General features: G+C 40.7%; 1 protein-coding gene across 1 annotated transcript in view; it reads left to right on the top strand.

Annotated features, from left to right (window-relative positions):
- Positions 1 to 14690, top strand: part of MDFIC2 (MyoD family inhibitor domain containing 2) — a 53934-nt gene that overhangs the window by 28288 nt on the left and 10956 nt on the right. The window contains exon 2 of the mRNA XM_048859205.2: positions 2976 to 3014. Coding sequence (XP_048715162.1) covers positions 2976 to 3014 — 39 coding nt within the window. The remainder of the gene's footprint in view (positions 1 to 2975; positions 3015 to 14690) is intronic.

Raw genomic sequence — 14690 nt, 5'->3', positions numbered from 1 at the left:
AACAGTGTGTTGCATGGGCCAAGTTGCTTGTAAGGGAGACAAAAATAGGTACAGATAATTACTAGAGCAAAAGGAAAGTGGCTAAATGGTGGTCCTTTCTTCTTCAATTAATAAGGATGTGATCCTGCTCCTAGTGAAGTCAATGGGAGTTCTGCAGTAAGTTATATAGAAAAAATCTGAGTTGAAATTTTGACCCCAGTGAAATCAATGGGAGTTTCACCATTAACTTAAATGGAGCCAAGATTTTAAGCCGGTTCTTTTGCGAGGCAGAAGTGGTGCAGTCATTTTCCCATTATGAAAACCAGAGAAGCATTGTATACATTTTCATTATCGACTAGAGTGTGCAACTCTGGCTCATGTCAGTGAGCACTTAATCCCTGATCCTGAATCTGCACGGATGGACCCCGGAGTCTGCACGGATCCCTCGTAGCTTGCGGGGTTGTAGCCAGAAGCAATGCTCTGTGACTACTAGTATGAGTAAGTGCTCACTGCTGCCAACTGGGGTTACACAGTAAGTGCCCTATTGGCAAGATTTTCCAAACATCAGCTCCCGCATTCAGATCCAGATTTTTCAGAAGGGCTCAGCTGTCATTTCAGATCAAACTAATTGGCCAATTTTCAAAAATGTGGTTCATGCTGAGAGGATCTGGGGGGCGGGGGGAAAGATGTGACCATTTTAGCAAAAAGTGCATTTTTATTGAAATTTTTTGGAATTTTTGTGGCCAGCTCTACAGCTAGTCAAAACATGGGCTCAACTTTTCATGAAAACGTGTGTGAAAAACTTGTTTCTGGTTTTCAAAGAAAAATGTCAAATTAGAAATTTTTCAACCAACTTTTTTGCTGAGGTCTTTTGATAAGTTGGTCATAAGCATCACACTTCCCGTGCGAGTTAATTGGATACAGAGCACTTTTGCAAACCTGGCCTACTTGAAAATCAGACCCAGATCTGTTTTGGAAATCTGTCTGGTTTCTTTGTATTTCTTCTCTTCAGTAGTCTTTTGTGGGCATCCTCTCATAACATTTCAGACTTTTCACTCAATCTTTTCTTCAAGTGACAACAGGGATTTTAAAACTCAATGTTCTCGAAACAAAAATCAGCTCTGCTACAGTACGAAGGCGGTTAGCAACATTTCTGAGATTCAGAATGGTGTGGAATGATAGAATAGCACAGTGTTTCAAGTCAAAGTGTTACAACCAACCAGAACGCAATATAAACAGGAACAGATGAGAAAAATACAACCTCAACACCTTGGGACAACAAAGAAACAGGGAAATGATTGCCACATAAAAGACATTTCAAAGACCTCCCAGAAAATCAGGCATAAAAATCCCCAATAAAAAGGCTCAGAAAGAAAACTGTCACACCCCCTAAGCCTCAACAGACTTTAACAAGATGTTCACATGAGCCAGAGATTGTCTCCTTCGGCAAAAGACAAAAGGCACAGAAAACAATAGTGTCTAGCGTAGGATTAGGAGGCAAGAGATAGCTAAAAAGGCTTCCTTAACCTTACAATTAGAAATCCAAACTCTCCAGCCAAGAGGATAATCAGAAACATGCTGAAAACCTATGTCACAATAACTGTTGTACCTTTCTTTACTCTTTGAAAACTGATATATATATATATATATATATATATATTGCATCCCCTGAGAAATGCTTTGATGACGACTCGATTACAGGCAGCTCCTGCTACCAAACCACAATCCAGCACATGTGGCAGTAACATTTTGTTTCTCATAGTTCATATTTCCCTTGCCACCCACCAGACTGAAATTAGATTACCAAAACTCAGACCAACTTTCCAAACAGGACATTCCAGTAAATGTTCTGCTAAAAGCAAATTTAAACATAATGCCGACAGACAATTGGCTTATCGTGGCCCAACCCAGATACAAATACAACTCCCTCATGCCAAATACACTAAATTAAATAGATTTTTCTCTGGTTAAAATGGAAACAACTTAGCTAATATACTGGGCACACTGAGTTTTATTGGCATTACTAATGCTCTGAAGCAAGAGGGGGAGTATTGGCAAGTGTAGAAATGAGACTGAGGAAAAAAACAGGAAACTTACAGGCTGGAAAGACATTTGCGAGCCTGTCAAGTTTATCCTAGCTATTGGAGCTAACTAGTGGCCATAAACTGAATAGCTACAGAGATTTAATTATGTGCCACATAATTCACCACAGATTAAACTTTCTGGAGCTGAACTGGCATATCCAAAACGTTACTTTATAGACAGGAATTGTCCCCAGTTTACAGAAGATAAATTTGGACACAAAGAAATTGAATAAATAGCCCAGGTTCATTTAACCTAGGAGGAAATTTCAGAGTTTAAGACATCATAATTCTCAATTGTACTTTTAAGACAACTCTCAGTATCCATTTGGAAATGGACTTCGCTACGTAATCCTTTGCTAGATACACTCTTGTTTAAACCATCTTGGAGTCACTGAGGAAGGAAAGTCACCTTTTCACACTCATTCCTTACCTGCTGCTCATGGCGGTTCCTCTCTCCAGCTCCCTGCGATCCCAATGCATATGCAGAGTATTAGAGCAGGTGCCCTGGGCACATACCATTTCATTCTGCCTAGCTATACTCCATCTCGAAAGGTGCAACTGAGAAAGATATTCCTCTTGCTGACCTGGCCTACATTTTTGTACAGTGTTGTAGTGTGGGGGGTTAAACACGTCTGCAAAGCTCTTTGTTTTCCACTGGTGCGTGAAACGATCCCTCTGTAGGTAAAGTGCTCTGGGACCAGCCTACAAAGAGCAATTGAGCACATTCTGATCAATGGGAATTCTGCACATATGGTATGCCAGGGGTACGAAAGAGGACTCTGTCTCTTCAATTAAAATAGTAGGGCTTTAGGATACATACACTGGTTTTCCAAAATACTGATATCCAGGCCATACTAGTGCTGCTACAAAATCCAGCCTCACGATGCTGTTTGTTTAATTCTTGTTTTTCAGAATTGGCCAGTCCTATCTTACAACCTCTTGGAGACTCAGGTAAGCTTCCCCACCTATCTGAGCTACCCCTTTCTGTGAGGAATATTAAATGATGTTACGATAATTATAACTATTTATATAGCACCTGTCATGCCATCTCGTTTGGCTTTACTTATTGATCTGTCATCTGAGTCAGGTTTCAGCCCATCTCTAGAAGGTGTGTGCATATTTATTAGAACCAGCAACAGTTTAAGATGTGTAAAATAATATATCCAACTCAGAACTAAGAGGGGAATGTATGTAGGCCACCATACAGTGTATTTATGTCAGTTGTTTGCAATATTGTTGTAGCTATGTTGGTCCCAGGATATGGGAGAGACAAGGTAGGTGAGATAACACCTTTTATTAGACCGTTGGTCCAGTAAAAGATATTATCTCACCCACTTTACCTTAGTTGGGCACTTTGCTTGGATGCCGAGGTTAAACCCTCTTTCTCTTGTGAATTTTGCAACGGTACCTTTTGACAGATGGTTTGATAAATAGCCACAAGGATCAGAATGTGAGCTGCATGAAACCAGCTTGTTTCAGTTTGCAGAATTTCAGCTGCCGAAACCCAGCGGTTTACTTTGGGTTGATGCAAAGCTGAGACTTCCGGGCAACTCTCACTGGCTGCCTAATGAATCTTGCTGGTTTTTTGCTTTAGTCAGAATTTAACTACTTCTTATCCCAAAAGATCTCACCTCTGCCCTACCTTTATTTATCTGCTGGAGTGGAAAGGATTGCAAAAGAACGCCCCTCACATCTGGCCACTTCTTGCTGCTTTAGGGGACTCTCTACCCCTTTAATCCAATTTAAGGCTCCTTGAAGGAGTGGGATGTCTGCCTGCTTATCCTCTCCCCATTCAGCAGCAGCAGGATTGGGAATTGTCCATCCAATCCCTCTACTTCTGTAATAGCCTTCAGCATGAGATGCGTCAGACAAAGCGGGCTATTGAGGCCTTTAAGATCACTGCCATGACTCACTCCACCCCACCCCTGACCTGACCTTCTCTGTGTTTCTGCATTAGATTGTGAGCTTATAAGATTCCGCACCAAGGACATTTGGGGATGTTATAACAACAAGCTGCTTACAGCAAGCACCACATCATCTAACATATTTGTAAAGCATCAGGAACACTTCTGGCACTCAATAAACAAACCATACTAGTAATCATTGGAATTGGTCTCAGAATGTCCTGATATTGCATTGAATTGAGCTGAATACAATAGCTCTGTGCTGCATTTTTTATTGTTCCCCTCATCCCCCACTGATTGAAGTTGCTTTGATCAGAAACTAATTAGCAGGAAGCTCATTGAGGGTTAGTTGGGCAAGGTCAAGACTACATTAATCTGTGCCACTAAACCACGATGAGGCAAATCATTCAGTGTAACTAAGAAGTAATTCAGACTGCACTTTTGGCATTTTTCCCCCCTCTTTTGTTCTGTCAGTCTGAAGAGAACAGCTCGTGTGCTGTAATTTAGAATAGAGCTTTTTTAAAGCTTTCACTCAGGAAAAGCTTCTGGAGCTCTGGGGGTATAGCTTAGCTCAGAGAAATAGAAAGAAAGCAAGTTTGCATTGACAGCTTGATCCCAGAGAGAGGTGGCTGCCTGCTTGTCTAACAGGTCCTTTGGGTCTGGATGAGGCAGAGACAGAGGAGCAGTCATATTAAGTGAACGTGTGCTGCCAATGTTAAAGGAACAATTACCATTATTCTGCATAGTTCACTGTTTGCTTCTGCTATTTCCTTCAATAAAACCTCTTTTCACTTGCCAATTGGAGCTTGTCATGTAACAATATTTCTCATGCACAATACACATACTGAAATGCCCTTGTGTTTTTAATACATTTATAGTGGTTAACAATAGTGGTATAGTGACAGAAAAAACGTACTTGCTTTGAATACAGAATAGATTCAAAGAGGAATAAACCAAGGGCCCTGTTCTGAAAGGATTAATGCCAGACTTAGGGCTGGATATTTGCCTGATTTTGGTGTAAAAGTGGTGGCACCTCTTTCATTTAGTTGATGTCTAAATATTCATCTCCAAGGTCCAGGCTGTGACTTTCTTACTCCCATTGGGAAGGAGTTACTCACATGAGTCTTCAGTGGTGACTTCAGTGCATCTACTCATGTGGATCATCGGTTCATGTTAGATTCACAGTTAGGTTCCAGATTGGATTATATCTTTCAGACATAGTCTTATAATACATCCATAAAATGGTGAACAAGTCCTAAGGGATGCATGTTGACAAACTTGAGTGTGCCTGATTCTGTTCTGTGTGGGTATCTAAGATGTGGAATAGGCTTCAGAGGAAGATTGTGAAATCCTCATCATTGGAGGTTTTTAAGAACAGGTTGGACAAACACCTGTGTGGGATGGTCTAGGTTTACTTGGTCCTACTGCAGCCAGGAGAGGCTGGACCTGATGACAACTCAAGATCCCTTCCAACCCGATATTTCTATGATTATGTTTATATGGTGGAGACTTGCCCTTAGTAACAGTGTCAATGTATTAATAAAACAATGTCCATTTTTGACTCCTCTATTCTGATCAGAAATTTTATTTTGGAAACTTGATCATATTGGTAGATCGTCTAACTTGGGGTGAACAATGAACCCTGAGAGGAATGCAGGAAAACTGAATTAACATAGCTTTTGCTTCTGCAGCATTGCTACAATTTCAAAGGATTTTTTAAAAACAAAACAAGCTGAGCAATACAGATAGAAAGATGCATCGTACTCTTAAGCTTCACAAGCTGCAGTGAAGAATACTGTGAATGAGACATTTTCAGTTATTCTTTAACTGTAATAAATAACAACAACGGCTCCCTGGTGGCTTTGCCACAAACTCCATGTGGGGGACAGCACATAGCTGCACTACTGCACGAGTACCCAGGGAAGCATACTGTGACTCCAAATCCACCTCTTGGTTTTCCCCGCTCCAAAAAAGGAGACCGACCTGGCCTCAGCCCTATATTCAGTGCAGTGTATGTCCCCTGGCATACTGGTGTAGCGGTGCTGTCTGGTAGATTTATGGGGCGGTGCCTGCCAGCCCACTCCCCGACCCACTTATGTGCGGGTGTAATAGTGGTTTTGACCACGCTGCTGCCCACAATATGGGTAGCCAGGTCCGGAGAGTGAGGACTGCTTCATGACCTCTTTCTCCACTGCGCTGGTGCCCAGGATAGGCCACAACATGCCCCATTAATAAGAATAAATATAAATCCAAAACCTCAGTTCTCTGTTCAGAAGAGGGAGGATGGTGTTGTGGTTTCAGGCAAAGGCTCGGGTTGATACGTACTTGATCTGAACTGGTTCAATCATCCCTCGAGGCAAAAAGATCAGAAAAATGCACTGTAAGAAAAAAACACTAACCACAACTAATAACAGGACAGCTTCTTTACAAAAGCCCTGTGGGACTGCAGCCCAGAACATAGCAGCTTTGCCATTTAGGAGATCCAAGCTGCAGCTTAACTTCAGGCTCCGAAACAGAGACATAGCTTCTAGGAGTCTCCGAAAGGGGACTCACTTTCTCAAGTGCAGAAAGAGTCATGGCATGATACCAGTGTGCCTTGGCCACAGACAGGAGGGAATCAATTAAAAACAGAGGGGAAAAGATTAGCTATCACAAAGGTGAAATGCCACAAAGACCTGCTGCTCTCTGCACCAGCCCCAAATTAGAATTATTTGCTTATTTTTTAAACTGAAAGAAACATAGATGTTGCTTAATAGACAAATTGGAGAACAAGATCCCTACCCGAAAGACCAAGCAAGATACTTTTAATTAATTATTAATTATTATTATTGTGTACTATGGTAGCACCTGGAGCCCCAGTCAAGGACCAGGACTCCATTGTGCTAGGCCCTGTACAAACATGGAATAGAAAGATTGTCCCTGCCCCAAAGAGCTTATCTGCTTCTCAAGACTTAGCAAATAGAAAAGTTCACCCAGATTTTCTTGCCACCAGCTGAACCAAACAGAATATAAAGTACAAAAATAAAAGGTCGGAGGGGGTCTTGAGGTGGCCAGATACATTGTTATGAGGAAGAGCTTATAGTCAGAAACCTCAGGCCATCACCACAACCACCAAAATGTACAATGCAAACCAAAAAGAAATCTGGTAGGAATTGGAGATGGGCCTGAACCAGAATTCTGGACTAGAACCTCCACACAGTGTAGAGGTTCTGATCTAGAAACAAAACTCTGTGGCTCAGGCCCAAGTATATGTGATTGCATAGTGTTGGACCCAAACGACCAACTTTTCAAACATGTTTCAGAGTAACAGCCGTGTTCGTCTGTATTCGCAAAAAGAAAAGGAGTACTTGTGGCACCTTAGAGACTAACCAATTTATTTGAGCATAAGCTTTCATGAGCTATAGCTCACTTCATTCGATGCATACTGTGGAAACTGCAGAAGACATTATATACACAGAGACAATGAAACAATACCTCCTCCCACCCCACTCTCCTGCTGGTAATAGCTTATCTAAAGTGATCACTCTCCTTACAACGTGTATGATAATCAAGTTGGGCCATTTCCAGCACAAATCCAGGTTTTCTCACCCCACCCCCTCCCCCCCACACACACAAACTCACTCTCCTGCTGGTAATAGCCCATCCAAAGTGACCACTCTCTTTACAATGTGTATGATAATCAAGGTGGGCCATTTCCAGCACAAATCCAGGTTTTCTCACACACACCCCTTTTTTCCAAAAACCACACACACAAACTCACTCTCCTGCTGGTAATAGTTCATCCAAAGTGACCACTCTCCCTACAATGTGCATGATAATCAAGGTGGGCCATTTCCAGCACAAATCCAGGTTTTCTCACCCCCCCCCACCCCCACACACACACAAACTCACTCTCCTGCTGGTAATAGCTCATCCAAACTGACCACTCTCCTTACAATGTGTATGATAATCAAGGTGGGCCATTTCCAGCATAAATCCAAGTTTAACCAGAACGTCTGGGGGGGGGGGGCGGGGGAGGGTAGGAAAAAACAAGGGGAAATAGGCTACCTTACATAATGACTTAGCCACTCCCAGTCTCTATTTAAGCCTAAATTAATAGTATCCAATTTCCAAATGAATTCCAATTCAGCAGTTTCTCGCTGGATTCTGGATTTGAAGTTTTTTTGTTTTAAGATAGCAACCTTCATGTCTGTAATTGCGTGACCAGAGAGATTGAAGTGTTCTCCAACTGGTTTATGATTGGTTAGTCTCTAAGGTGCCACAAGTACTCCTTTTCAAACATGATCACCACTGATGTACTTTCAACCCCCACCCCACCCCCAAATTGGCATACATAATTGAATGACTGTCTGCATGAGCCATTTCCCTGATTGCATAAATATCTGGTCACTTATTTTGGTGCAAGCCTGGGAACTAAATACTTTGAAAATCTGACACACATGCACGTAGTCAGAGTCACACACTGCAAATGCATTTGACTGTTTTGCCCAGATCTTTATTCTGAAGACAAATTACACCTAAAAACTGAACTGTATAAGCTAGGTAATGTAATAGGGGTGTTTTGGGATTAACACATCCAAAAATATTCTATAAAAAACTTGGTCAAACTTCTTTCAAGGTCCGTTACAACTACAGTTCTCTTTTGTGTAAGAAAACAAAATAGACACACACTGTTCCTTCCAAGCATGGTTCAAAGCATCTTTAAATTCAGCTTCTTTTTTTTTCAGGCTGAGCAGCCTTACTTTTTATAGTTAAAAGTAATTTTAAAGCAAAAAAAGGAACATAAACAATATACACTGACTCTTGACACTCCATTGCTTTCTTAACCTAGAATAATAAAAATTTGCAAATGAACAAAAGAGTGGGAGGAAGATATCTAATTTACAATGTTTTTGAGATAAAGAACACTACAAAAAAAGATCAATGTGAATAATAAAGCATTGTTAACTGAGTCATGACATTTCTATTCTCAGTGAAGATTTGAACAGTAGAACTCTGCAAATGAGCACCTTATGCCATTTTCAAAGTGGGAGGAAGATGTATAATTATAATTTTTAAAGTGAAGAGAATTAAAAAAAACGCTGTGAAAAAGTTTATTGAAAAACATATCGACATATCAATATGACATAAATTACTTTAATTTTATTAAACTAGGAGGGGGGAAACTCTCTCTCTCTTTTTTTTTTTTTTTTTTTTTTAAGACTGGTTGCAGAATATGTTCCTTGAAAAGAAATTGCTTTATGAAAAAACTCTTTTGCTAAGATGAAACAGCACAGCACTGAATGTCAGCACTACCATATATTTATTCTGTAACTCTTCCAACAGCTGAGATCTATAAAAGAAACATATTTTCAAAACAGTTTTAACCTCCATTGTCTTGATCACTTGCATTAACATTTTTCATGTCACCTACTGAAATCCCTAAAAGGAACCTTTTATTCAGTCAAAATTAACAAATCTATTTTTAAAAAACAGCCACTGAAGCGTCAGAAAAACATAAGGTTGTGTATTTTATTTGACATATATTTTCAGCTGTCTCTCTCGTTTGTAGGATGAGAGCAACATTTTATACTGATGTTATCAACTCTGGGGAGGAGGGTGATTTTGAGAGTGAGGAAAACAAAGTCTGCTCCCTCTGCATGTGTGCCTTAAATTAAGAATAAAAATATAGTGTTGATCAGATCACTCGGATGGAGCCTTTTACTGTCTTGGCATTCATGAAGCTGGGAGCCAGCTGTAAAATGATAGTTTGGGCCTAATTTTATGGTTAGATATATGCACATGGCTCCCATTTACATCAAAGGGAGTTGCACACATGACCAGAATTTGACCTTCACCTCTTCCATCTTTAAGCCTGCACAGAGCCAGAGTAAATAGGCTAAGTGCAGGCAATTTAATGGAGTTAGGGACATAGGCCAGGATTTTCGAAGTGAGTAGTGATTTTGGGTGCTCAACTGGAGAAATCTCAGCGGATGGGTGCACAGCACTTTCTGAAAATCAGACCCCTTTGATGTATCATTTTGGACACTCAAAATCACGAATCACTTTGAAAATCTGCGACATAGAATCTATTCCCAGTACAAGAGCAAGGTGCAAAGAAACCCCTTCCAGACTATTAGTTCCAATCTCTGGATTGGCTTGGCAGCCCTGCCAAACCCCTATTAACTGGCTCCTTCGGCCCACTGGAACTGTATATGCCACCGTGCCAGCATAGGCAGAGCTACTGTGGAGTACAGTGCAGTAGCCCCCTGTTGTATCGTAGCTCTCATTGTGACTCCTGCATAGTATCATATGCCAATTGGTGAATTTCACCCTTTGGACCAGATTCTGCCACCTTTACTCACCTAGAATTGTACATTATTCCTTGATTAGTCCCATTGACTTCAGGATAGCAGTAAGTCAATATTAGTGTAAGGATAGCAGAATAAATATTCATATAGCATGGATAGCCATGAAGGTATATGACAGAGGTGGCCAAACTGTGGCTCACAAGCCATATTTGGCTCTTTTACCATTGAAGTGTGGCTCACAGAGCCTTCCCCCCACCCCCATTCTCCACCTACCAGACGGGGGAGAAGCTCGGGACCTCTGCCTTGCAAGGGGGTAGGCCTGATCCTGAAAAGACCTTGTCATCAAATCACACTGCATAAAATTAAGCACATGCATAATAAGCCTCTGCTAGATAAGGGCCAGGGAGAGGGGGAAAGGATATATTATAAAGAGCGATCCATCTGAGCCATGGTGCACAAGTATTTTGGTACTAACCCAGTTGACTTTCCTCTTTATTTTCTGTCTATATCCATCTATTCCTCACACATTTTTTGCATTCTGCATTTGCCTCCCTCCTGTTTCTGTGCCCAGCTGTTCTCACTTCCTGAATCTACGTCAGTAAAGGGAAGTAAATTAAACCTTTAATTGAACAGATTTCAATATTAAAAAAAATCCCAAACCCTCAATTTCATTCATCACATTAAAATTCAAAATGAATAAAAAATGTTGAAGGTGGAAAAAGGTTGGCGGGAGGGGCATATTTTTCTTATTTCAAAACCAGTTAAAGTTACATCCATATATTGGCTTAATTAATTTTTATAATATCTGGTATAATTTGTAAGAAGTATTAATGGAACTGGATGGGAAGTGGTCAATCAACGCATTCCTGTCAGACTTTAGGATCTGGGCCAAAATGTTTGGCCAGCCCTGTGATAGACTTATAATGAGTCAATAGAGGACTTTACAGTCTATCGGGTCACTGATTCATGAACTAAGAATTTACGTGATGGGGTCAAAAATCCCCCCTACAGAGATCACACCATTAGCTTTGCCCTTCCAACAGCAAAAAACAGTAAACCCAAAGCTTCTGTGAATTACTAATCCATCATCATAAATCAGAAGAGAGAAGCTTGCACAATTTCATGATGCCATGAGAAGCCCAACATGTATTTACAGCCTTGCTTCCATGCTGCAAAAATAAGCCATTTCTAAATCCCTTGTATCCTAAAGCCTGAGCCGAGTAAAATATGGTCGGCATGAGACACTAAAAATGGCCATGAATATACTCTTCTCTAATAGATGGGTTTAGAACAGTTGCAGCTCTCTCTCCCACCTTCTTTGAAATTAATCAGAACAGTTCTGTTAAGGTGTGTTCCCTCAAAGTATTCACAGTGGCAATGAGTAAACAGGGAATGATCTTGTGCAAGATATGGAATTTCAGAGTTCTTAATGCACCAAAATACTGTGAGATTTAAAGGACCATAACAACAGGACCTCCTTACCTAAGGTCTTGTTGCTGAGGGGGAGTTTGCTTGCTAGCCAGCCTTTAGACTGCACTGGGGGGAGATGATGCCCATCCAGCACAGAAGGGGAGGAGTTCCATACAACTGCCCCTGCAGTGACTGGCCCCTGAAAGACTTCAGAGATAATGGGCCTGCTCCTCTAGACCCCCAGAAGACCTGCCACAGCAGGTAAGATATGGAGGCGGGGGCTTGGTGACAGAATTTCAGGACTTCCCCCATCTCCCCTTAAAGGCTTCTTTGCTGAACATTTCAGAACCTCAAGTGAAGTTCACTAGTGTTTGGAACTGGAGATGTGTGATGTTTAGATTCTTGGTAAGACTCCATAGCCTTCCCATATTCTCATTGTAATCCTGTGGACTCTCCTCCTTTCCCAACCTTCAAATTCCCTGTACCTCTGAAAGGCAGTGGCATGCCTGCTTCCTACAATCCTCTATACCCACTCTTCATTTTGAATTCTTTTCCTTATTATTATGGGGTTGGTTTTGCTTCCTTTCCAAACAAGAAAAGCAGAAAAATAGGATAACAAAACAGGATGCACTTTCCTTTTAAAAATCCCCCAACAACCACACTTGCTTCCTCCCACCTTGACATAACAACCTTCAGAATAAACTATTGGCATTAAGCAACTTGACTGATTCATGTGCGGAACCACATTTTATTATGGTGTCTCTCTGTGCTGTGTTGCATTTTTTCCGCGACCAAGACAGCTGCACAAGTTCCCTCCCTCTCTAAGCTCTTCCCATTGTAATTCTGAACCCTGCTGACCATCCAGGTAAGATTCAGCCCTCGAAACAGTATGACACTGAACAAAATTACTGCCTAAATTTCACCTCCCACTTTCATCACAACACAAACCATGTGTGTTAGGCTGGTGGGAAAACTGACCCACCTGAAGTCAGTTAAAAGAGCTAGAAAGTTCCACCTTTTCACACGGCAACACAAAACTTGGCTTTTGGTTTTACTTTTGCTGTGATTCTATTCAAGCCAAATGGGCTGAGTTCAAAACATTAAAAATACAAGAAGTATTTTCCTTCCGGTCCAATGTAGTCCTGCCTACTTCATCAAGGGATTGAATGGACATGGCACATAGCTATTACAGTGATGGGTGCATGATAAATTAGACAGACAGAATGACAGAGGTAAATGAAATAATGGGATAAAGAAGATCAGCCACGCATTCCCTTTTTACCTTTTCTCCTGATACAAGAACATGGTGACTCTCGATAAAATTAAAAAGCAATATTTTTTAAATTGATGGAAAGTTTTTCATATAATACATAATTAACCAGTGGAACTCTTCGCCACATGATATTAAGGCAAAGATCTTAGTCTGATTCTAAAAAGGATTGGACATTCATAGGGATATTAAAAATAACATAAGCTTTAATATTAAAAATGTATGAGAGATTTCAACCCTTATGCGTCAGGACTTAGACCAACCACTAACTTCCTGGGCTTAGGAAGAAATTTGCTCCATAGGGATGTTATTGCAAGATTGTACATTGGTGGTGGGGGCAGTTAACACCTTCCTCTGAAGCTTCTGGTACAGTATATGGCTGCACAGACTGACCTGATGAGGTATATGAGTAGACAGAGATTTCTTCATTAGGGTGCATTTCTCCCCCTCCCCGCCCCTTGATTTTTTTTCAGTGGATAGTTTGTTGAAGTCGATCTGACTGTTAAAAACACAGGCATATATGAGTATATGATAGCTATGCTACACACATATTTAGAAGGTAACAATGGGGTTTGAACCTCCTGCCAATCTCTAATTGTAAGGGGTTTTTTATATTCACATTTCAAATTGATAATAAATAATATCCACTGTACATAATATATTTTAAAGATTATTTGGCTTCATTTATTTTTCCAAGCACTAACCCTATTACTGACCATTATAGTATCAAACTATTAAAAAAATGCTAACACCTTTTTTATGCTGGTCTAGCATAATCTTTATTTCTTTAGACACTTTGTGCAAACATTAAATTGATAAAAGACATAATGCAGATAGACCCATAGCTGAACTTAAGGTAATTACATAAAAATGAAATGGAGACCTATAACGGTACACTGCATTCTCCCCTATTGCACTGTTTTCTGGAAGCAAGGATCCTGCTTGTCATAGCAAGTTGCTTGCTATGGTGATTGTGCCATGACTCGATCTAGCTGTACAAGACAAGTATAACATTACTTAGGAGGAGATTTTCAAACTAAGAGTCTGACCCCAAAAATGTACTGTATTTTCAAAGATGTACTATTCTTCAAAAAACAGAGGAGCCCTTGCATGGTATCTGTCAAGGTTCCTCCCCCACTCTGAACTCTAGGGTACAGATGTGGGGACCTGCATGAAAAACCTCCTAAGCTTATCTTTACCAGCTTAGGTCAAAACTTCCCCAAGGTACAAAATATTCCACCCGTTATCCTTGGACTGGCCGCTACCACCACCAAACTAATACTGGTTACTGGGGAAGAGCTGTTTGGACGCGTCTTTCCCCCAAAAATACTTCCCAAAACCTTGCACCCCACTTCCTGGACAAGGCTTGGTAAAAAGCTTCATCAATTTGCCTAGGTGACTACAGACCCAGACCCTTGGATCTTAAGAACAATGAACAATCCTCCCAACACTTGCACCCCCCCTTTCTTGGGAAATGTTGGATAAAAAGCATCACCAATTTGCATAGGTGACCACAGACCCAAACCCTTGGATCTGAGAACAATGAAAAAGCATTCAGTTTTCTTACAAGAAGACTTCTAATAAAAATAGAAGTAAATAGAAATAAAGAAATCCCCCCTGTAAAATCAGGATGGTAGATACCTCACAGGGTAATTAGATTCAAAACATAGAGAACCCCTCTAGGCAAAACCTTAAGTTACAAAAAAGATACACAGACAAAAATAGTTATTCTATTCAGCACAATTCTTTTCTC

Source organism: Caretta caretta, chromosome 7 (genome assembly GCF_965140235.1).
Source record: "Caretta caretta isolate rCarCar2 chromosome 7, rCarCar1.hap1, whole genome shotgun sequence".
NCBI lineage: Eukaryota > Metazoa > Chordata > Testudines > Cheloniidae > Caretta > Caretta caretta.
This window is presented reverse-complemented; position numbering and strand designations above follow the sequence as displayed.